General features: G+C 32.9%; 1 protein-coding gene across 7 annotated transcripts in view; it reads left to right on the top strand.

The window, feature by feature from the left end:
• The window catches only part of LOC145259789 (dual specificity protein phosphatase CDC14A-like), a 331110-nt gene that overhangs the window by 117187 nt on the left and 188434 nt on the right, over window positions 1–25489 (top strand). For all 7 annotated transcript variants that reach the window (XM_080117609.1, XM_080117601.1, XM_080117594.1 and 4 more), the window contains exon 3: window positions 19258–19333. In XM_080117609.1, coding sequence (XP_079973735.1) covers window positions 19258–19333 — 76 coding nt within the window. The remainder of the gene's footprint in view (window positions 1–19257; window positions 19334–25489) is intronic.

The following is a 25489-nucleotide window of genomic DNA, read 5'->3' as shown; positions in this document are numbered from 1 at the left end:
ATTTGAATAATCGATTTTAAACAATGGAAATCATTATTTTAGGATGGCCAGAAAACTTCTCTTTTGTCAACAGTTTTAATTGGATTTTACTTTTATTCATATCATTTTTGCAAAATAAACATTTGAGATTCCTTCTCTGCACGAGTTCATTTAGATACAAAACTCTATGAATGTATATTTAAATAACAACCTATTCATAGAAACTAGTTTCTCTGTTTTGAACAGTTAAAAAGGAATCTCTCACCTAATAAGTCTTGTGCAGTCTACAAAACCCCAACCCGTCTCATCATCGCAGTATTTTTTTGTAAGGCCTTAAAGCTACTTGAGTCTAAGGGTTATTGCATCTCTGTGTTTGTTTTACAAGTATTTTCATGGAATATGCTCTGACAAACTTACTGCATCAGTATTCCCTGAATGTGAATACCTCTTGAAAATCATCAAATCTGTTGCCAAGGCTGCCAGAAAAATGGTGGGATTCTTCTATCGATCCAGTAGATATCTCACTGCTGATGCAATTCTCTATCTATATAAGAGCCAGGTACGTCCAAGGATGGAGTACTGCTGCCATATCTGGGCAGGAGCTGCTAGAACGGACTTGTCCTGCCTTGATAGAGTTCAAAATAGACCTCGAAGCCTTGTAGGAGATGTCCTTTTCTCTTCTCTGCAACCTCTATCTCACAGAAGAAATGTTGTGAGTTTGTTTCTGCTTTATTGTTATTTTCATGGCAAGTGCTTGACTGAGCTTCAATCTATGGTTCCCTCCTCACCAAACTTTCACAAGAAATACTCACTCGTCTAGCTGAAAACACTATCAATAATTCCCCCCACTCTTTATCTGTGCCTAAACCTAAGCGTAGATTCCATGAACAAACTTTCTTTATTAGAAGTGCACGCCTGTGGAATTGTCTTCCATTTTCCTGCTTTCCAGCTGACTACAATCTGAACGTCTTCAAGTCCAACGAAAACAAGTTCTTGATGAGCCATTCCATTTAAGTGAACAAATTTACCAAATTTCCATTACTAACGATTACTATATTGTACAATTAACTACTGTACACTCTTAACCCTTATCCTTGAGTGATCTCTGGGCCTTGATATGTGGTTATGCCTATGTAAAAAAAAAACAAAAAAACTAGCAGCTAAATCCCATCCCTTCTCAATAGATGTAAGATGTTGGAATGATTTCTACTCTAATAACTTCTTTCCTTTCTCCCTGCTCCCTTGACTGTACTTAAATGGGGGAAATTTATATGTAATGTAAGCAAACATCTTGCTGCTCTACTTAGGATGTCCCCTATAAATCTGGTCCATCTCGTAATTCAACACATATTGTTAAGCTCCGCAGAATTCTTCCATTTAACTATACTCTTCTTGATCGTTATTGGTTCTTATGTATTTGTTGTCCCCCTGTTTCTACTTTCGTTTTTTTTCTCATTCACATGTTCCTATTCCGAATTCATAGCAGTGGGCCAACATCAGTGAACATTTTTCTTTTATCAAAATGGTCATTAATAATGTTTTGATGTTTTTTTTTTGTTTTTTTTTTAAAATTTAATTATTTCAAATTGATATAAATTATTGCAAAGTAAAAATAATTTAATTAAAACAAAAATTATTTTTCTTATTTCGAAATATTTAATCAAGTAAAAATTCCATTTGAATTAAAAACTAAATTTAAATCGATATTCTAGCAAATTATCTGACAATTTAAAAAATAAAAATTGTATTTAACTTGAAAATATTATGAAAAAATAACTTTTTAAATTTAGTAATCAAGTAAAAAATGGAATTTTTACTTGATTAAATAATTCGAAATAAGAAAAATTATTTTTACTGTGCAATAATTTATATCAGTTTTAAATAGGTGAAACATTTAGAAAGAAAAAAAGATTCTCATGTACTTTTTGTTTCCTTGTCTCTACTTTTGTAAGTCCACTGATGTCAGCCCACTGCTATGAATTCGGAATAGGGGCATGTCAGCGAGAAAAAAATGAAAGTAGAAACAGGGAGACAACAAGTACATGAGAACCTCATTATTTAATGTGTCTGTATAACACCGATACAATGTCTCAGTTACCTTTGTTCACATTTTTTCTTTACATTTACCTTTTTTCTTTTACTATCACCTGAAGATGATTTATCAAAGAATTAAAAGTGCTTGTGATACATTACAAACCTTTATTAATCTTTTGGACTATGAAGCAGTAAAGGGTACTTCTACAGTTTACAGACTGTGTTGAAATAACATTATTCAGAAACCCATTCTTTATATGGGGAGTGGAGGAACTTTGTTTAAGAATTCTATAGTTTCACCTAACAATTTAATAAGCAAATGATACCATAAAAATTGAACTTAAGTTGAAAATCCTATGTAAAAAATAGTGTAGTTTGTAAACTACTGAAGTATCCAAAAAAGATTATCATAGATTGAAAAGATTTTTTTTTATTATAGAACTCGCTTCAGACAATATATGAAGCCACTTGATATAAGGAGCTAAAAAAACAACAGCAAAAACAACTATTACTTAAAGATAAAAAACTAGCCAACGTTAAATGTTACTGTTAGATGGATAGATTCTGACCCAGTAATTCCGCTCATTTTGTCAGAAACATCACACAAGAGTTAAGCAGAAGAATTAACAGTATCTTCCTAAATGCCTAAATACACACGATTCAAATAATTATTTCTATAGATGAGATTTGGGTTTTATATGTAGCAAACAGGACTCTATAATATACTAAATAATATCTGTAAGCATGCATGTATTTCTGACCAGAATTTGATAAGGTTGTTAGAAGTCAAAGGTGATCTTAAATGACAGTTAAATGTCTTTCAAGATACAATTTCTAACCTCAAATCTCCTGTTGATCTTGGATGTTCTCTTTGCAGGTATTCATTTAAGTTGTGGCAAAAAACTAAATTTATTGAAGAGGAAGGAGGGGGTTGAATCATGCTAATGTATGTATTTTTCTGTACAAGGTTATTATCAGGATAGCTATGAAAGATAAACTTTCATTATCTGTTTAGATATACCAAATGATAAGCACATCAAAGAGACCCTGACAACTAAATCCAGCTCCTGGCCTTTCCAAGAAGAAGAGAACGAGTGAAAGGCAAGTTACTGTCACTTTTAAAACCAGTCTGCGTTTGACTAGCAGGGCACGTTAGTCTTCGATGACTGTCTAAGAGAAGGATAAGACTAATCTCAAACCCAAGCTACATGGCAACCCTCGGTCAGATCTATGGCAACTCATCTTAAGGAACATGATGTCAAACCTGTGGCCAAAGTGATTACCAGTCATCTTGCCTTGACATAACACACAGTTATAATCACAGAAGTTCACAGAATGATATTTTCTATCTGATATGAAAACAATACCAGGCACATCAGAAAAATGTATATTTAAAAGGGAAAGAGAACTAACATTAGTTTACAAAAATTCCTGTTTACATTTTTCGTATTTGATGTTTAAATTTGATTATTTGTATTATTTTGATTCTTCGGACTACTATTTTCATCTTGATCGACAAAAAGACTCCTGACTTCAACAAGATACACCAGTAGAAGGTCGGAGATTACATTGAGTGAAATGTAAAAATAAAACTAAGAATAGTAGTCCGAAGAATCTTTTACAGGGTACAGGATGAGAACGGCACTCCATTTCTTATGTAAATTCCTTGTAAGAATAACAACCAAGATGAGAATAGTAGTCTAAACAATTCAAATAATCCAAATTATTAGTCCTCATCTAGAAAAATTCAGAAACATATCAAATCGGTATGGACGTAAATTAATATAAAAATGGAAACCACTCGACACTCTTTCCATTTTATAAACATGTCACACAATTTGACTTTGTTTTTGTTCTTTTTTCCTAATATTCTTTCCACTATTAACCCAGAAGAGATGCATATGAAAAAGATCAGAAGTTACATTGGCTGAAACATTGTGAAAATAAATAATAAACATTGTGTGAATAACATTCCAGATGAGCATAGTAGTCTGAACAATCCAAATAATACATATCAATCTTCATCTCAAAAATTCAGAAACTGTTTATCAATATATGGTATTAATGCAGACATTATGATTTTATAAAAAAAAAAAAAAAAAAAAAAAAAAAAAAAAACCCATAGAATTCTATGTTCTGAAAGTTTTTGAGATGAGGAATGATAATTTGATTCTTTCGCTTATTCGCGCTACAGTTCTCATCTTGGATATTATTCTCACATTTAACATTTCAACTCATGTAATCTTCAACCTTCTTTAGGTACCTCTTGGAATCATTATACAAAGCTCGAGAATCTGTGCAGAATTTCAAACAGAACCCCTTATTTTATCCACAGAAGTAGCTTGCATTCGTTTCATCAACCATGGCCGGGTAGAAGTTTAAAATAATTCATAATTGTATTCTTAGTAATGCTCATGCTGTTCGTTTGTTTAGCAATATCTTTTTATTAGGAATTCTTTCTAGAAGGATAGAGGGACCATATGAAGGTTGTCAATATTTCTAAAAGAAGTAGAAGTGTTTCTGTGGAATGCACTGGGTTTGAACTTGGCACACACACATGTTGCCAGCCTGCATCGTTAACCACTGAGCAATCATCACCTCCCTGTTTGTGCTGAAGATTTTAGGGCTATTCAAAATTATGTACCAGATTCCCGAGTTTAATGGAAAGATCCCCATCTTTGACAAGACACACTTGATTGAGGGTTACATCATCCGAAATGTTGTAAAAACAACATTCAATATGAAAACAGATGAATAATCCAAATAACGCATATACACAAAAATAAAACTAATTCAAAATTAATATTCCCTTAACATTTTTTGGGTCCTTCAAAGACATTTAGTGGTGAGGCCCCATGAGTTGTCCCTTAGTTACCACCACTCCCAGATCCACTTTGGCTCGGAGTGCTGATACCAATTAGGGCATCTGGTGTTACTAGATCAGGCTGTATGAAGATACTGGTTTGCTAACCAAAAAGGCATCAAATATTAATGTTATTGTTTTTTTTGCCTTTCTTTTGCAAAACTAAATTATGTTCTGCAAAGTCAAAAACAAAAACATATTATTTGCTACAAAACAATCAAACCAAACACCATGAATAAATAATTAATGATATAAAGAATTAAAATTTTTTTCAAAATTACTGGATTCAGCATTAAATAGCCCAAAAATAGTCGATATGCCATAAAAAACAAACAAACAAAAAAGAAAACCAAACATGATGAATAAATATTTGAAGATAAAGATCTTGAAGCATAAAATTATTTTTTTTTTAAATTATTGAATTTGGCATTAAATAATTAAAAAAAAAAAATGGTTAATATGCTGTAAAATCAAACTACCAAACCAAACTAAATGAATAAATATTGGAAAATATAAAGAACTGAAAGCATAAAAACTTTTTTTTAATTACTAGATTCGGTATTAAATAACCTAAAATAGTTGATATGCTGTAAAACAGCTAAACAACGTTAGATTCCTTGTAATGTTTTACTCAAAAGTATTTTAATCTTGATATAGGGCTTTGTTTTCCAGTGCATCCACCGGTAGATATTATATAGATGCTCATCTCTACTATTTTATTCCGGTTTGCAAGTATATGATAAAAAAATATAATTACCATGTTTAATTGTCTAGATTACCTCCAAGCAAAACATTAATGAGATGCCTCTTGAGAAGAGCGAAGTGTGGGTGGGGTAGTGTTATTACTGTGTAAAAATAATTGGAAAAGAACGATTACAATTAGTTTTACATCGGTGAACAAAAAAGAAACGCATTCATTTGTTTGAATTTTTTACATCAGTATATGGTAATTGAAATGATCAAATATTCTTTGGGGGAAAATCTTATAATCAAGCATCATAAAAATATTGGTAACAATTTAAAAAAATATTGGATTTGTCTTGGGATTTGGAAGCAAACAATGGTAGATGAAGAATACAATGTATTTATTTAGTATTCATCTTTGAGCATCTCTTATTTTAATTAATGTGTGGGTATTCTTGCATAATTTGACCCGAATTTTTGTGAATTCCCGTCAAACATGGATCGGGTGAGACTGGCAATCATCGGTGTCAGCCGAGCATAGTTCAAATGTTTAAATGCTAACTCGACTTTTTATTTTATTTATTTAATTTTTTTTTTTCTGTTATGTTTTCAGTAATTTTTAATTTAAGAGAGTGGGGATGACTTAATTTCTGATTAGTTATTTATTTATTATCATTATTATTATTATTTAATTGAATTTTTGGGAGTTTGATTAGCCAAGGAAAAAGCGCTATCTAAATGGAAGCAGATGACATTCAAATTGGAAGAAAGCGACTAAACCAACAAAAAAAAGAAAAGAAAAAAAGCTGACAAATAAATATATTTTCAAACTCGCCAAACAGGAAAATGACCGGCAAGAAAATAAATCTATACATCTTAGAAAAAGAATGAAAACATCACTGCATACAATCTCATATTGTCAGGAGAAGAAATTGCTGTCCCCCAAAAATGAGGTGCAACAATTGTAAACACAAATGTTTACTTAAAAAAAGATTGTGTGTAAAGGATGGTTTCTCCTGGAGATGTACAAATAGACAGTGCCACCAAAAATAAATTGACTGAACAACAAGTCTTGAAAAAAAAAAAAACAAGAAAAAAAATACAGTTACAAATAAAAGAAAACAAAACAACAAAAACTTGTACTTACACCTAATTATATGGTTAAAAAATCTTTTCTTGGAGAAAAAAAAACAAACTTTCTGTTGATAAATATTTTGCAAAAAAAAAATTAAATACTAAAATAAAGTAAACATATTTTCATTTTACAAGTTTTTTTTGTGATTTTTGCTTATTTGCATTTGTATTTTTTCCAGTTGATTTTGTTTTTTTCATTAGTCTGTGTCTGTTACGACGCTTGACTGACACCAATGATTGCCAGTCTCGCCTGATCCATGCTTGACGGGAATTCACGAAAATTCGGGTCAAATTATGCAAGAGTATGAATGTGTGTATATATTACTGAGTTGAGCTCTCAAGTAAGTGAAATCGCCAACTGCCACTATCAGATTGACAAGAAAGTTCTGCCGATTTTTAAATTTTAAATTCAGATGAACATATCTTGGCTCAATCAAAAATTTATTAATTGAAATAAAATCTCCAGTTACGGTATAGCTGGAAACGTCTTTTCAATTATTAAATCATTTCTCTGATAGGTTCATAAGAGTAGTGGTTGATGGACAAAAATTTCAAGCTCACAGATTAATTGCTGGAGTCCTTCAGGGATCCATCCTGGGCCCAACTCTCTTCCTGATCTACATCAATGATCTCCCAAATCACATTCCAAGATCATTTGTAGACATTTATGCTGACGACATTACCATCTATGGCAACATGTCAAAGTCTGTAAACGACCAAGTTCTCTCTGATTCTTTCTTCTCTGACCTCTAGCACGTGGTGCAATGGGGGAAAAAGGTGGTTGGTTAATTTTAATGCATCTAAAACCAAACTTTTATCTTTCCATTATCAACGCTCTGATCCCCATCTGGCATCAATTGAAATGAATGGGTCTCATCTTGAGGAGGCTCCATGTTTTGATAAACTTCTGGGCTTGACCTTTACTCTTAAGTTGAAATGGAACACATACATCAAATACGTTGCCAGGACTGCTGGAAAATGGTGGGATCGTTCTACCGTTCCAGTAGATATCTCACTGCTGATGCAATTCTCTACGTGTATATAAGAGCCAAGTGCATCCAAAGATAGAGTACTGTTGCCACGTCTGGGTGGGAGCTGCTAGGAAGACCTTATCCTGCCTTGACAGAGTTCAAAATAGACTTTGTAGCCTAGTGAGGGATGCCCTTTTCTCTTCCCTGCAACCTCTTTCCCACAGAAGAGACGTTGCAAGCCTGTCTCTGTTTTATCATTATTTTCATGACAAGTGCTCATCTGAGCTCCAGTCTATGGTCCCCCTGGCCTGACTTTCACGAAAAACACTTGTTTAACTGAAACCACTATCAATAATTTCCCCCACTCTTTATATGTGCCTAAACCTAAACATAAATTCCATGAACAAAGCTTCTTTCTTAGAACTGCACGCCTGTGAAAGTCTTTTCTGTTTGCCTGTTTTCCAACCGACTACAATATGATCATCTTCAAGTCCAACACGAACAAATTCCTGATGAGCCATCCCCTTAAGCAATCCAATTTACCAAATTTCCACTACTAACGATGACTGACATATTCCCCTTGACCACTGTACACTCATTAATCCTTATCCTCAAGTGGCCTCCGGGCCTTGATAAGTAGTGGCTCCGTTGTAAAAAAAAAAAGTACCATCAGAATCAACACACTTTTGCCAATGCAAAATTAGTGTATTTATGACAGTAGCATAAAAATCTTGCGTTCTGGTGGCGATGAAGTTGCTGAAAGCGTTGTTGATATCGCTTAGGTTTTTGAAGCATTTCTCACGTAGAAAGTTGTCGAGATGCTTGAAAAAGTGGTAGTCGGTAGGTGAGAAATCTGGAGAGTATGGCAGATGAGGCAGCGTTTTGTAGTCCAATTCATTTAACTTCTGCAGGATCGGTTTAGCAATGTGCAATCAGGCATTGTTTTGGAGGAGAAGTGGGCCTTTTTTGTTGACTAATGCTGGGTGTTATTGTCGAAGTTTCTGATGCATTTCGTCCATAATAGTGTCACCTGCATTTAAAAAACTAATGGATGAGACCGGTCTCAGACCACCAAACAGTCAGCATGACGTTCTTTTTGGTGCAACTCTGGCTTCGGGAAGTGTTGTGGAACTTCATTGGCATCTAACCACTGAGTTGAGAGTCGCCGGTTGTCGTAAAGAACCCACTTTTCATCACAAGTCACAACCCAGTCAAGAAACAGGTCGTTCTTGTTGCATAAAAAAAGGGAATATGACACTTGTAATGGCGTTGCTTTTGGTTGCCATTCATTTATCAAGTTTTTTGTCTTTCCAATCTCTCTCAAGTGGTTGAAAATCATTGTATGCTTTACATCTAATTCAGAAGCAAGTTCTTGAACAGTTGTACGGAGATTGGTTTCAACTAAGGCTCTTAATTGATCATTGTCAATATATGGTGGCTGACCACTATGCTCATCATCTTCCAGACCTCTGTTGCTGCCACAAAATTTCTTAAATCCCCAGTGTGCTGTGTATTTAGTAATGGTTTCTTTGCAACCTTATATATATATGCAAGCAAATGTGCCTGGCGTTGCCCGGTATTAAAAGCAATGTTAAATTTCTTTCAAAAAATGAAGTAAAAAAAAAAACGAAAAGAAACTGAGACATATGCATGCGAGTATTATGTTTTTTCTAAACAGTTCAGTTCTTGTAAGTAAAAAAAAAACTATTCGAGCTGAGATTGAAACCAAAACCTAAAGACAATAAGTCAAGTACGATAACCATTAGACCAGCCTAACTTGATGTTTAAAGTCTGTTTTCAAAGTGCTTATTCTTAACATAAGTAATCTGAACTATTTATGCATGCGCATTCGTGAAACAGCAAACATAAAAATCCAATGACTCCCACATCCTAATTTTTCAATTTTGACCCCCTAGCAGCCCTTTTTTCTGGATGGAAATGGATTAAAAAAAATTTCCACATGTCTGAATATCTTATATACCAAATTTCAAGTCTGTAGATCAAAAATGCATTGAGTATATATAGGTTAAGAAGTGTCCTCACGTACATATTCTCACTTTATATATAAACATTTAAAAGGGTTTCACAAATCAATTCATATTTCCATGCTAGCATTCACCTCAGCGGGACCACAATTAAAATGTGTAAAATGTTTAGTGACACTTATGCGCCTGCGATATTGTATTAGAAATAACAGATATCTATTTTCAGTTCAATTTGTTTAATAGTTTTCAAGTTACTGTACACTCATAACTGTTGGATCATCGATGTGTTATCATGGTAAAAATTCAGTGCTTCTTAGAAAAGTGAAATTCGGAAATAAAAAAAAAAATCAATTTTCATTAAAAAACGATGGCATCTACTTACTTTTTATGTGAATTTCAACTAAAAGCAATGATAATATCTACGTAATTGTAACGTCTCAATTAGTTAAATATTACTGTAATAATAAATAAAGTTAGAATTTTCAACCTTTATCATATTTGTTTGGGACACATAAAAAAAAAAAAAACAAGAGAATTAACTCATAGTTTGTAAGTGACCTAAGATTTTAAGTTTTCAGAAAATAATTACCTCCTTTGTTATGATTCGAACTTTCCTGTTTATTTTTTTAGCAAAACTTTCAATTTTCGTTAATTTTCTTCCAAAATTGTTTTCATTAATAATCAGTTTTCTACCTTATTGTTTTTCGTAATTTCTGGATATGTTCATTACTTTGACAATTAAGCAAGTACTATCGGTTTTACTTGAAATTCAATATTTAGATTTTTGAATTTTGCTCTAATAATGAAGAAGCACCCAAAATTCTTTTAATGAATTCAAACTTTTTAACCGACATGTGTCATTTTCAAGAAAGAATGGACAATTTCAAGTTTAATGATAATAAATTTACTCTGGTATTGCTTAGAATTAACATTCCTCAGCTGTTGTGTTAACAAATAATCTTGACTTTTTTGTTGCATGCATGCCAATATAATTTGTTTATTTTAAATTATGTCTGATAGGAAGTGCATTAAATCAAAATTTGATTCATAATTTTATTTAATACTAGCAGTTCAGTCTGGCTTTCCTCTGGCCCTATGTACTGTTCATAACTTTATAAGCCTATATATATATATATATATATATATATATTAAAAAGTTTGACTCCTGTCCAAGTAGACTACATCTAAAATTTCAAGTGTTGAGACCGAAAATTAACAGAGGAGTTTGGTAGAGTCTGCAAAGGTCAACTCTTTCAACTCTGACCTCTTGGCAGCCAAATTTTCACCCAAAAACTGATTAAAAAGCTTGCTGCATGTCTGAATACCCTTTATGTAAAATTTCAAATATTTAGACCCAAAATTGGCTGAATAGTTTGCTAGAGACTGCAAAAGTCAAATCTTTTAAACTTTGACTCCTTGGTAGCCAAATTTTCAGCCAAAAACCGATTAAAAAGCTTGCCCTTTGTCTGGACTTTATGTAAAATTTCATATGTTTAGACCAAAAATTGGCTGAGTAAGTTGGTAGAGACTGCAGAGGTCAATTTTTTGTTTTAACTTTGACTCCAATTTTGACTTAACATTTTTTGGGCTACAATCAAATTAAAACGTTAGATCCATGTCCAAGTAACCTACATCTAAAATTTCAAGTGTTTAGACCCAAAATTGGTGGAGGAGTTTGGCCGAAAACCAATGAAAAAGATTTTCCCCAAATCTCAATACCCCTTATGCCAAATCTCGAGTCTGTAGACTAAAAATTGACAGAGTAGTTTGATAGGGAAATGTACACGCACATGCGCCCCCCCCCCACAATTTCACTTTTATAGATATATAGATAATAAAATTTTGTAATTTGTAACAGTTAGTATTTAATTAAATCAAATCTCCTTTTCAATTAGTAAATCAGTTGTAACTTTAGAATCAACTGGAAGAATACTGGTGTAACCGCATAGTTACTGATCCAAGCAACTTCCTGCTTTGAAAGTCGTCCACACTTAACGGTGTAACTTAATCTGAAGACCCTGCTATCTTACATCAATTTATTTTATTTAATTTATTATATATATATATATATATATTTTTTTTTTATTTCATATTTTTTTATTTTACAATGTTAAGTAAACATACATTCATTTTCTTTTCCATTTATTTTACTTTATTATTTTAAAAAAAAAATACTTTCAGTATTAATTTTGGTAAATACGTGATTATGCCTCAAAACCTGTCCCAGGGCCAGTAAAACTTATTGCTGAATGAAATAATTTAGCATCACTTTTATGTTCTTTTATGAAGATAAAATCAAGATATAATGTTACTAAACCTCATGTCTAGAATCCTTATTCTAATTTTGATCAAAATTTATTGCATGATTTTGATCCTAGAAAATGTCTAAAATGGTTTAAGCTTAAGAGATCTTAAGAAGAAACTAAAATTTTGTGAGTCTTGCTCAATTGATGTCTAATGACAATGAATCAAATTTAATGCAAATCTGAAATATTTGAATTTTTAAATGTAGGGGGTAAAGATACCCATATTATGCCGCCATAAAAACAGTTTTACAATACTTCAAATAAATTGAGGAATATTTTTTAATTGATGCCTAATACCTATTGTTCGAATTGCACAAAAATTGGAGGTATCTGAATTTTCACAAAAGATTTCCGATCATCTTTGCTCTCTTTGCATAAAACTGAATTAAATCAAATATATATTGTTTTTAGACCACTTTTCGTTTCATTATCTATACTGCAAAATGTCCATTTTGTTTGTTAGTGAGAATTCCTGTTTCATAGATTTGAGGTCATGAGTATTATTCCATACAAACTTTACTTTGCTACCTGATTTTTTTTTATTTACATGTAATTGGTTAACACCATAATCTAAAGAATCCAAATGCATTTTATTAAATCCGATTATCCTTTTAAAAGTTGCTAATAATTAAGTTCTGATTTTTATCTTATTAATTGCTGCATATTTATTGTTGCTTGTTTGCTTAAAAGGAATAAACAAATATAATGATGAGTTAAACATCTGCTGCTAATTACAAGTTATAATGAATAGCTTGTTTTTAATTTTTTCCTTTTACTCCTATTCACCTCAAACATAACGTATTGCCACTTGAACATCAGGGTTACTATTTGGGATCATGTCTAACAAGGCATTGTGGGAAATTAAGAAGTGCAATGTCTGTTCACATTACATTTAAATTTGTACATGTCAGCTGGATGACGATTGCCAGGTTTGGAAACAATAGGTTGGATGGTCAGAAGATTATTTAAGAGGAATTGATTATCCAAGAGTATGACAACAAGTATTTGTTTACATTAGAATTGAAGACTACAATATCATATTCTGTTGTGAGATTTTGTTCAACAGATGGGATAGTAAAGGATCATTTATCATAGAAATTCTATTTAGATTTTGGTTGATAGAGAAAGGAAAATTCCTCACTGTGGTTGGAGTTAGGTGAGTTCTTGTTGTAAATGTTTTATGGGAAATGAGGATTGGAGTTCTGTTGAGAGCACCTACTATGAACATGAGTAATAACAATACACTAGAGACTAGACTGTATGAAAGAAGCTGTAAGGAAGAGAACTCGTCCTTCACTATATTGCAAAGTTGAATTTGTCAAGGCAAGAAAGAGTATTCCGAGCAGCACCTCTCCAAATATGTCAGTAATACTCCAGTTTAGAAGGTACCTTGCTCTTATACTGGTAGAGAACTGCGTCAGGAGTCAGTTACTTTCTGGAGTGGTAGAATTATCCAACTTTTTTGTTCCCAATGTCTTTAGCAACAGTCTGCAGTGCTAAGAGCTTATCAAATAAGGCAGGGGATAGGGAGGGTTTCTTCAGGAGAGAACTATTCATTTCAACTAGGAAGAAATGAGAATCCAAAGATCTGGGGATGCATCTAATACATCAAAAGTGTTCGAAAAAAACAAAGAATCTTGAAACGCATAAAAAAAGTGATTGTCTTACTATTTGTTCAAGGTTACGAAAAGGGCAACAACCCAATACGTAGGTTGGTGTTTGCAATGTTGTTCATGCCGCACCTAAATCCAGTTAAAATATTTTTCTTGGAATCATGCCAGAAGTTCTCAAGTTGGTTCCTGTTACCTGCCATTTGGCATTTGCTAATTCCTTCATGTTGACTGCAGGTATTTGCAGATGTAATGCTTGTATTGTGTTACGTTTACGTGTTAATCATCCAAAGTTTTTTGCGTCTTATCAGAACTGAGACGTTTGAGGATATACTTTTGTTAGTTCCTCATATAGATGCCAAAATTCTTCCAGTTAGTAACTAAAAAAATGTTTTTTTTTTTTTTCTTTTTTTTTTAAATCAAAGATCAATTCAAGGAATGCATCAGATCATGGATTTATCAGTGAATTAAAAAAATTTTTTTTATCCTTATGGAAATCGCTCCAGACTAGACATGAAGCCACTTGATGTGAGGAACTTACAAGAATGGAAGATGATTATTGCAAAGGCAGAAGATGCTTATTGGCCTTAGTATTGAATAGACAAAAGTTAGAAGTCGGAAGAAAACCGTCAGAAAGAGTCTTACAAGCATGCAGATCTTTTAAAGAAGTTACTCGAATAGAAAGCTATAGTACAATGAGGTATCAAAGCAGCAAATTAATAGAAATCAAAAGACCAATGAGTCAAACAAGTTGATACAAACAGAGAGAATAGATTAAACAATTCTGAAGGCCAGATGCCATATATATATATATATATATATATATATATATATATATATATATATATATATAAATAGAATAGACTGAGATTAGCTACATCACATCTGTGAGAGAGAGGCTGCAGAGAATAAGAAAGGTTGGAGCCAATCAAATTACAGATATGTTTCTGTATCTTATCAAGAACCCTCAAATGGAACAAAGATTCACCAGCTCAAATATAACAACAGTAGTCCTTACATGGTCTGATAGTAGATGTGTAAAGGTAGAGGATAACCCAAAGTGTGAGAAAGTTTTTGGAGTGATAGAAAGAAATAAAAAGAGTAATGGATCTAATTTATGAACCACAAGAAGGAGTTCATAAAAAAGACCAAGTAGTTTAAAAATTCATTAGATCATGACAAAAGCCGTTGATACAATGCATAAAATTTTATGACTTTATCATTTTAACATGATGGCATATTCAAATGTTTTTCAATAATAAAGAAAGCTTATATACATACATACTAGTTTGCTAATTTTTTTTATTTGTGTAAGCATTTATGTTTGGGAAACATCTATCAGGCGTGTGCATGCAGTGTGATAGTGTATGAATGCAAAACTTGAAAAGTGAATGTTAAGGACATGCGTTGCATGGGGAGGAATGATATGGGAATGATACGATAGATGTGTAATGTGGGTGTTAAAGACAGACTCGGATCTGATGACTTTAGAGAGACTCTGTACATTATGTTCAGAACAGTAGATTTTGTTGGTTTGGTCACACTGAAAGAATGAATGAGTATTCTTCAGTAAATAGATGTAGAACAGTTTAGGTAGTAGGGTTAGTTGGCACAGGAGGCAGAGGAAAACATGAGAGCAAGTGTTAAAAATGGACTTGAGAGAAAATTAGCGAATTAAAGACCTGGCCAGAGATAAGTTTCTTTGGAAATCAATTTTTAAAGGCCATCCAACACATGCCAGCATGTAAAATGGATACTGTGTGTGTGTGTATATATATATATATATATATATATATATATATATATATATATATATATATATATATATATATATATATATATATATATATATATATATATATATATCTTTACTAAAGCTGACTTAATCAGCGTTGGGTTTCCTGAGGATTGTTTTTCTATATATTTTGATCAGACAAAATATATATTAAAATACGCTTTGGTTTTGGGATTGAGTTATGTTTGAATAATCTTCCATTTTAATTTTTTAAAGTAGCCATAAGTTTCTATTGTGGCTCTTCTCTTTCCCTAAATTTATGTCGATCGTTCTATATATTAACAGTAAAAAATAATAAAACTATCTATAAAACTTAAGATTAGTATATCTCATTATAAAGTAAAGAAATATTCCCACGCATAGTAAAACTATTTAATCAAGAAAGAGAAAGAGAGGAGGAGAAAGAAAGAAAAAGCTTAAATAAGTTAATATTCCCTCTTTTTAAAAAAATTACTTGCTTTGCAAACTCATTTCTTCCTGATTCAAACAATCTAATTTAAGCTTAATGGATGACCAAACGGGTCACTGTATTTCTAGCCTAAGCAAACACTACCTACACAAATCTAAGTGTCTGGGAATCGGGGTGGTCAACAACACTTAATTTCATTTTTTGCTCTCTTAAACGTTGTGGGAAAAATTATATGGCTTCTTTTAGCAGTAATAACGATTCTTGTTCAGAATTCACCCATATTAAAAAAAAACAAAGAAAAATCTCTAATGTGATAAAACGAAAATGTCATATTCCAAAAATCATATAAATTGCTCAAGTACTTTTATTTTTATAAAGAAAATAATTTTTTAAGCAATTAATAGAAATTTGTATGCATTACAAGATAAATCTAGTAAGTATGAATTATTGTTGAGTCATCTCCCTTTGTTTCTTAAGAGTTTTTTTTTTTCAAAAACAAACAGTCCCTCCTCGGATATTCATAAAATTTGATTTTCTTATTTAGAAATAAAATTTACTTGATTTTTGGAAGATGATATTTCCATTTTGTCATGGGGTACATATATCATACATTTTTCTTTATTTTCGCTTTTAATTTGTCATTATTTCTGAGATGATACTTCATCATTATCTACATTATTTACATGTTTTTTTTTTTTTTTTTTTCGTTCTTCATTGATGAAAAGATTAGCCACAAACTCGAAAGTGGGATTTGAAAAGACACCACCTTAGAGAAAGAGCACTCTGGCTGAACTAAAATTGATTGGGTAGCCCTGTTGGCATTCCGCAGCCTTAAATGATTAGCAATAAACTAACCCCCCCCCCACTCCTCCAAAGGTGAGAAGATAAAGCAAATTATATGATAAAGATAGGCAATGATGCACTAATACCATTGGGGTAGGGTATGAACGTCCCTTCCCAGCTATGGATAAAAGAATGACTTTAACTGTGTACAAATTAAATAAATTTACAAAGAGCAGATGTTTAAATCCTGCACGAGCTACGTCAGCTTATTTTTTCAAAAATATGTTATTATTCAATTGAATCCGGATTTATTTTACAGAATAAATATTGATTTAATTCGTATAATCTCCTCCACTGTGAATACATTTAATTCAGTGTTGACTAATTTTCACAATGGGAAACATTTCAGATAAAAGCCCAGCTGGTAACTGCCAGTTGCAGTGCAGTGTTCCTTTGTGTATTGTGTATGGCCTGGAGTTCTTGACATTTAATTCATATATCTACACTCCCTCTTCAGAACATTCGCAGCAGACTACAACAACAGCTAACACTTTCCTTTAATATTATTTGTGCCTATAACTAAACATAAATTCCTTGGGCAAAGTTTCTTTCCTACAACTGCCTGTCTGTGGGACACAATACCATAAGGCTGCTTTCCACCTGACTATAACATGGCCGTTTTCAAGTCTTACATGAAAAAGTTTCCGTTGAGCAGCTCTCTTAAATAAATAAAAACTACTAAGTTCCACCATTGCCAATACTCACTGACCAACAGACACTCATTAATTTTTCACTTCGAGTAGCCTTCAGGCTTTGATAAGTGGTGACCACTTCCCATAGTAAAAAAGAAAAAAAGTTGAATGCAATGTGCAAGATCTAATTTTGATTTGTACAATTTATTTCAAAATGTTTTGACAGTAAAGCATTTAGTCATTAATATTTAGTTTGGTTTGGTTGTTCTGGTTTTATGGCATATCAACCCGTTTTGGATAAATTAATACCAAATCCAATCATTTTGGTAAAAGTTTTTATTCTTCAAGTTCCTTATAACTTCAAATATTTATTTATGGTGTTTGATTTGGTGGTTTTATGGTATTTTGTATTTTTGGATAATACTTCTGAATTTTTACTGTGTCCCCATTGGCTGATTGTTTGGTGTTCTGTTTAGTTTATTAGATGATGCTTTTTTTTTTTTTTTTTTTTTTTTTTTTTTTTTTTTATAAACTTATCACCTCTTATCAAAACTCATAAGCCATTTGAGGATGAAAGTAAAATAGAGTAGTGAAAGACTATCTACATCTCATGAATCTGCTTCCTATCTACACTTTATAGTTCAGTCAACTCTTCTCAAGGCCCATATGCCACTCAAGGATAAGGGCTATTGGATAAAACAGACGGTAAGACACTGATGGGATTTGTAACAATGGTTGTAACTTGTACAGAAATTGATTATTTTAGAAGACGGCTCAACAAGAATTTGTTTACATTGACCTTTAGAATGGCAATGTTATAATCAGCTGAAAGCAGACCTGCCACAGTGTTTCACAGACAGACGAGTTCTAGGAAATAAATTCTATCCATGGAAGTTCAGCACTGTTATAGCAACATAAAGGAAGAAAGGAAATTTATTGACAGTAGTTGTATCCAGACGAGTTTTTGTTGTGAATGTTTTGCAGAGAGGTTGGGGGCAGGGGATGAAGTTTAGTCAAGCATCTGCAATTTACTTAATATTTTTCAAAAATGTTATTCACTTGTTTAGTCATTATTTGAACATAATCTTTCTTATGTTAACATTTTGAGCCATTTGTTCTAACTTTTGAATAGACATATCTTTGAATGTGTATGGTTAGCCTAATGGATACTGGTGCAGACTATGGATTCAGCAACGTCAAGTTCAAATCCTCACAGGTCTATTGTATTTTATGCACTAATACTTTTAGAAAAAGTATTAGTCTGCGATTTCTTACCAGCTGTGTGTAAAAAGAAAAAAAATGGGGGGAACAACTTGTGTTCAATTAATTATATACAATGAATCCTTGACAATAGTGTTTTAGAATTAAATAACATAGTGTTAATGAATTTTTGAGATGAGGATTATTTGTATTCTTCAAATGACAGTTCTCATCTTGAGTGTTATTTTTATGTTTCAGTCAATGTAACCTCCAACCATCTTCAGGTGTATTCTGTTGGACTTCGAAATCTGTACAGAATTTTGAATGGAACCCTTATGCTACTTTTACGGATTAAATAAAGGGTCCTGTTTAAAATTCTGTGCAGATTTCTGAGTTTGACAGAAAGATTCCCTAGTTTGACACGATACACCTAAAGAAAGTTGGAGATTACATCGACCAAAATATTGTTAAAATAACACACAAGATAAGAATAGTCAGAATAATCCAAATAATACGAATTATCAAACCATCATTTAACAAATTCAAAAACATTATTCAAATATGTCTTGTCGAACTCTGAGAATCTTTATATCATTTCAATAGTGTTCTGTTTGAAATTCCATACAGATTTCTGAGTTTGACCAGCTGTACCTGAAAGTTTGAGGTTACATTGGCCGAAATATTGTAAGAATAACATCCAAGATGAGAATAGTAATCTGAATAATCCAAGAAATGCAGGTTTACTTCTTTACTGAAATTTATTCTCATGCTTTTTTACAATATATATTTAATGTTTTGTCTTTCTTTTTCAGTTTTTATATGGATTTTGGCCCCTTAAATCTTGGAATGCTCTACAGATACTGCTGCAAACTTAACAAAAGACTAAAGGTAAGTTAGTATTTACATTTCTCTTGAGACCCCAGTTGCTAGTGAGCTGGCATTGACCTATATATTCAGTGTTCGGCCATTTACCCATTAATCCCCACCAGTTGGATCACCCTGCCTTACTGCATCCACATTATGTGCTGAAGAAGGGAGTCTGTTACTTTGGATGGAATACCAGGATGTGTGAAAGATCTGCACTTCCATTAATGTCCTCTTATTGGAGGAAGATTCTGAAACTACATCTTCAGAGATCAGATCAGATAGTTTGATATGTGATGATGAAATAGAGGCAGACGATTTACCAGAGGTGGAAGTGGAAGCCTATGCCTCCGAAGAAATCCCACTTTTGTGAAGAAGCAACTGATAAAAATTGACTACTACCAAGGTGCATCCTCTATGATCATGAGATCGAGAAGTCTGATGATGGTGCAGAGATACTAAGCAGCCATGACTAGCAGGTGTCCACTGCAAGGAAACAGTGGTTGCAGATGGGAGCGAATCTGAAACTGTCTGATTTCAAGTCAACAGTTGTAATTATGCAAAATAAATGCCTTTGGCAGTTCAAAAGAACTGAATAAAAGAAATGACATTTTTGCTTGAGGCAGAGATCAGTTTTGGATTACCACAGTTGAATGGAGCGAGTGCTGCTACTGCTACTAAGAATGATGAACGTCTTTTTTTGTTGCTGTCCCATGGCCCTTGGTTTCTACGCACTGTTGCCACAGTTTGGTAGTCAATTAATTTGGTATTTCTTCTTTTCTTAGCAACTGTCTTATATTCATAAGATTTTAAATAATCTTTCTTTGTCTAAAACCTTAATTGTTGTAGAATGAAAATCAGGTTTCAAATAGCAAACAAATCTATTTGCTCTCCAATAATTGATCTTCTCTTGGAGCAATATCATATTCACCACCCAACTCCTTCACCCCATTTTTCTTTGATCCCATCTAGAATTCAGCCCCATTTAGAGATCAACCTGCTTTTTTTGGGACCCCAATCAAACCGGAAAACAGTGGGTAGTTTACCGTCTAGAGAGAGTTGGGATGATCTTACTAATATTTTTTTTTTATTTTTTTGGACTTTTTTCCCCCCACCCAACACCAATAAAATAATCAAACAACTTTTTTTTACAAATTTTTTTTTTTTTTCCTATAATATATATATATATATATATATATATATATATATATATATATATATATATATATATATATATGCATATTATTTATTAATTAATAAAAACAAAAAAAATAACATGATTCGGGAATCTTAAGTAGGACATCCCCCCAGTGTGTTTGCGGGATTATGGTGAATGAGAACTCTAGCTAGGATTAACATAGACCGACCAAAAATACAGTGACAAGGATAACCATACACCCACACACCCCATTTTTAAGTGGCCTTGTGCCTAAATTTTTATTTTGTTTTGAATTTGTAAAATTTTCCACAGAATAAAATATATATACCTCACATCTATTTGTATGTTGACCCATATCTTAGCATATCATTAGCTTATTGCTTTACAGAGTTTGCCGGACTTGGTCTTTGAACATTCAAGTTTCTCAAGGTCCAGTGGCAAATTTCATAAAATAATTCACTGTTTGAATGTCCAACAACCTGAATGGGTTCATTGTTAATAATCAAGTGTTAGTTTATTCAGTATTCATATTTATTTCCCTTGAAGACTTAAATCTAAAACAGCTTTATACTCTTATCTATTTGTGCTTCTATGTGTATGCAGTGTGATGATGTATAGAAATGAAACCTAGCTAGTGAGGATTGAGGATATCATCAGTTTAACGTCCATTTTACATGCTGGCATGTGTTGGACAGCTTTCAGAAAATTGATTTGCAAACTTATCTCTGGTCAAGTTTCTTTAGAAGCTATTTCCTTAAGATTTTTATAGGCAGGATCCGATTCCTGATGTCAACCCAGTTAAGAGATGGGGACCAATGTTGGTATTGAGACTGTCTCTAGGCGATTGCTCACTAAAACTAAAGAACACTTCACCTGCCTGTAACATTAATTATTCAACAATTCTTTTGTTGTCTTATTTCAAATAATAACAGAATGATGTAGTTTCATTATTGAACATTATATTTTAGTAATTTTTATATATAATGACACGATTTCTTTTGTTGCTGCCATCAGATATGTTGGGATTATTTGCACACTAATATTATTGGAAAATGTATGAACCTGTGATTTTCTTTATTGTTATGCATAAAATAATAACTTGGGCTTAAATGAATCATTTACAGTTGGTGTTATTTTGGCATTAAATAAATTAAAAAAGGTTTATTTGTAGTAAGAGAGAGAGATTTTTCTTTAGCTAATAATTTAAGACCTCATTTTAATGAAAATCAAGCTTCTCTCTTTCCATCACCAACACTTTGAACACCATCTGGTACCCAATTGAAATTTTGAGAACGCTCTGGCCTTCACTTCTGATCTGAAATGGAGCACATACATCAAATCTGTGGCCAAGATCGCTGGAAAAAAATGGTTGGATCATTCTACCGCTCCAGTAGATATCTTACTACCGATGCAATCCTTTACCTGTGTAAGAGCCAAGTACATCCTAGGATGGAGTACTGTTACTACATCTGGGCAGAAGCTGATCGAAGCATCCTATTCTACTTTGACAGAGTTCAAAACTGACTTCGTAATCTAGTAGGTGATGCTCTTTTCTCTTCTTTGAAACCTCTTTCCCATAGAAGAGACGTTGTGAGTTTGTCTCGGCTCTATCGTTATTTCCATGGCAAGTGCTCAACTGAGCTTCAATGTATGCCCCCCCCCATCTTGCCAATCTTTCACAAAAAACACTCGTCTAGCCAAAACCACTATCAAAACTTTTCCCCATTCTCTATTGGTGCCTAAACCTAAATGTGGATTCCATGAACAAAGCTTATTTCCTAGAACTGGTCACGTGGAACTCTGTTCTGCTGGTTTGCTTTCCAGCTGACTACAATATTGTCATCTTCAAGTCCAACATAAACAAGTTCTTATTGAGCTGTCCTCTTAAATAATCTAATCATACCAAATTTCCACTACTAATGATTATTATGCTACTGTCTCAATGACTAGAATACACAGATTAATCCTTATCCTCGAGTGGTCTCTGGGCCTTGATAAATGGTGGGCCCTTTGTAAAAAAACAAATTGCTTTTAATTAATTTCTTCACACGGCTCACATGTCAAACTTTACTTATTGAACCTTTAACGTTTACTTTTTTCAGCTATGTATTTGAATGTACACAAAGTCACACAATAGATAACATTTTATAGCAGTGTTGAAATATCCAAACCACCATTCCTAGGAAAAATTCAGCTATTCAGTGGATGTTGTTGGCCTTTTACTTTTTACAAAAAATATATATTTCTAAAATATATTTAATTCATCTTTTTTTATTTTTATTTTTTTTTACAAGGTGGTCATCACTTATCAAGGCCCGGAAGCCACTCAGGGATAAGGGTTATTGCAAGTACAGTACGTTAGTGTGGAGATTTAATAAAGTGTCTACTTAAGGGGGCGGTTCATCAGGAATTTGTTTACGTTGGACTTGAAGACATTCAGGTTATATTCAGGTGGGAAGCAGGCAGATGGAACAGAGTTCCACAGGCGTGCAGTTCTAAGAAAGAAGCTTTGTTCATGGAATCTACGTTTTGATTTAGGCACAGATAAAGATTGGGGAAAATTTTTTTTCAATTAGTGTTTATAATTACTCACATCATTCTCTTCTTTCTTTCTTTCTTTTTTCTTCTTTATTCACGTTAGTATTTACATAATAATCTCATCGTTCTTCAATTACATTGTTGCTACTACATCGTGTACTTTTATTTCCGCCTCCCCCCATCATTTTACTTCACCACTGTTTCTTTCTTCCACTATATCTCATAATGAAAGTAGATTTGATTTACATTATTGACAGTTTAATGTATATTCTACGACCCAAGAGAGAGCGTCATTATTGATACATTGTTTGTTAAACAGTTAAAACTGTTGAGTTGTCTCCTCTTGTCTCTGGGTAAAAGGTGATCTGCCTAGAGTGGTCTCCTCTTTTGCTTGCTTGTTGTTGTTGTTTCCTTTGACAAGATGGAGGTTTAGTTCAGACCGAGTGTCTGTGATAGGAATAAATTAACAATGTACACTTTTCTTCTCTTTTTCCTCTTTTTATTCCCCCCTCTTCCTTCCTCTTATTCTCTTTCCTTATTTACTCCATTTATTTGTATCCCCCTCAATGCCGCTTCTTTTATGCTGCTGTTATTACTACTCTCTCTACTCTCCTTCTTCCACCACTTCTGGTCTCATTCGCATTTCCATCCATGTTGATGGTCATGTTTAATGAATGTGACTTCTTTGGTTAATAGATGTATAACAGTTCAGATAGAAGGTTTAGTTCACAGGGTAAAACCAAGAAACATGGGTAGAAGTGATGAGTATACACTTAAGAAAAAGAGAGATAAATAAAGATCTGGACAGAGATAGTTTATGTTAGGAGTCAATTTCTAAAAGTTATCCAACAAATATTATAAATAAAATAATAATAATAATAATTAAAACAAAGTTTAGTGCTGGCACCAGTTGGCATCACACCAAATAATCGTGAAAGGTCAATGAGAATTAAAAAATGAGGAGAAAAAGCACTAACCAGACCCTCACTGGATGTACAAAGAGGATCGAGATCTTAAGGAGGTTTATTGCTACCCAAATTACAGTGAAGGATAATGCTTGATGCCAGTGAAAAATCAATGGTAAACGGCTATTGCGCTAATGCAAATTCATTTGCAAAGGTTATTGAGAGAGGTGGAAAGTACTGAAAATCTGGGGAGACTTGCTGTCGCCTAGACTCCAGAGAATACTACAGGTTGTTGACAGAGAGGAATCTTTGATGATGGCCTGTGTGAAAACTCCTAGTGAGTACCAATAATGATCTTCTTGTTGTTCTTTTTCTTCTTGTATTATTATTTATTTTTCATTTACACACCGTTGACGACCATGTTATTGGATGTTGAACACAAACCCATGGCTGAGTTGGTGTACAGGGAAACTAAAAAGAAAGAAAGAGCTATTGAAAACATTTCTCCCCCAGCCCACCCACCCATTTCACCTTCACTGTTGGTATTTATTTTATTTTCTTGGATTACCAGTATGACAACATTTCTAACAGCCTTTGTCAAAAATTTCTCTTGATGACCTATCTCTGTTAGTGCAATGGGGAAATGCCATGTCAAACATGGAATCTTCAAACATGTCTTATGTTTATATGCCTGGTCTTGTCTAAAGCCAACACTGAGCTGATGTCTATCTGAAAGGCCAGCAAACAGTAGACAATCGCTTATCTGTTTTTATATTTACTGCCTTCTCATTGGTTATTTGTGTGGTGATCATGTGGACCAGTAAAGCAAGTATTAGCTTGAAAATGTGTGCGTGTTAAAACAACAGTTAATTAAAGGTTTGGCAAAAGAGTATAGGATAGTGATAGCAATGTTTTTATAATGCTGATATAAATTACGTTTTTTTTTTTTTTTTTTTTTTTTTTTTTTACAAGAGAATTACCACTTATCAAGGCCCACGGGCCACTCAAGGATAAGGATTAAAGAGTGTACACTTGTCAAAAGGGCAATATCATAGTAATCGTTAGAATTGTAAATTTGGTAAATTGGATTACTTAAGGGGAACGGCTCATCAAGAACAATTTTAGCAAAGGATGTTCCTCTACAATAACCAATAATACAACACCATAGTCTTGTTGAGATGGTTTGTTCTCTGTTGGCTTTGGTATGGTCCTATACAGTTCTAAGAGGTCCACCTTCCCACCCTTTGAGAATCACCCGAGATGCTCCTATCATGCCGACGGGGCCTCTTTCTTTAGGACACCGGCTTTTGAAATCCTACTTTATCAACCTTGTGTCACATCTTTCTGTTGTCAGAGGAAGATAAATATACCAAACAAAAAGAGGAAAAAAGGGGTAAAGGGCTCCTATATGTTCTGCAGTTTTTTTTTTGTTTTTTTTTTTTGTTTCATCTAAAAACCAATAACAAGTAAAAAAAAAAAAAAAAAAAAAAAAAAAAAGCAAACAAATTCATTAAAATTTTACTAAATAATTTGCTATTTGAAATGCTTGAAGCATTAATTTAAAAGAATAAATGTCTC

Source organism: Euprymna scolopes, chromosome 3 (assembly GCF_053919585.1).
Source record: "Euprymna scolopes isolate OS-2025 chromosome 3, ASM5391958v1, whole genome shotgun sequence".
NCBI classification, from domain to species: Eukaryota; Metazoa; Mollusca; class Cephalopoda; order Sepiida; family Sepiolidae; genus Euprymna; species Euprymna scolopes.
This window is presented reverse-complemented; position numbering and strand designations above follow the sequence as displayed.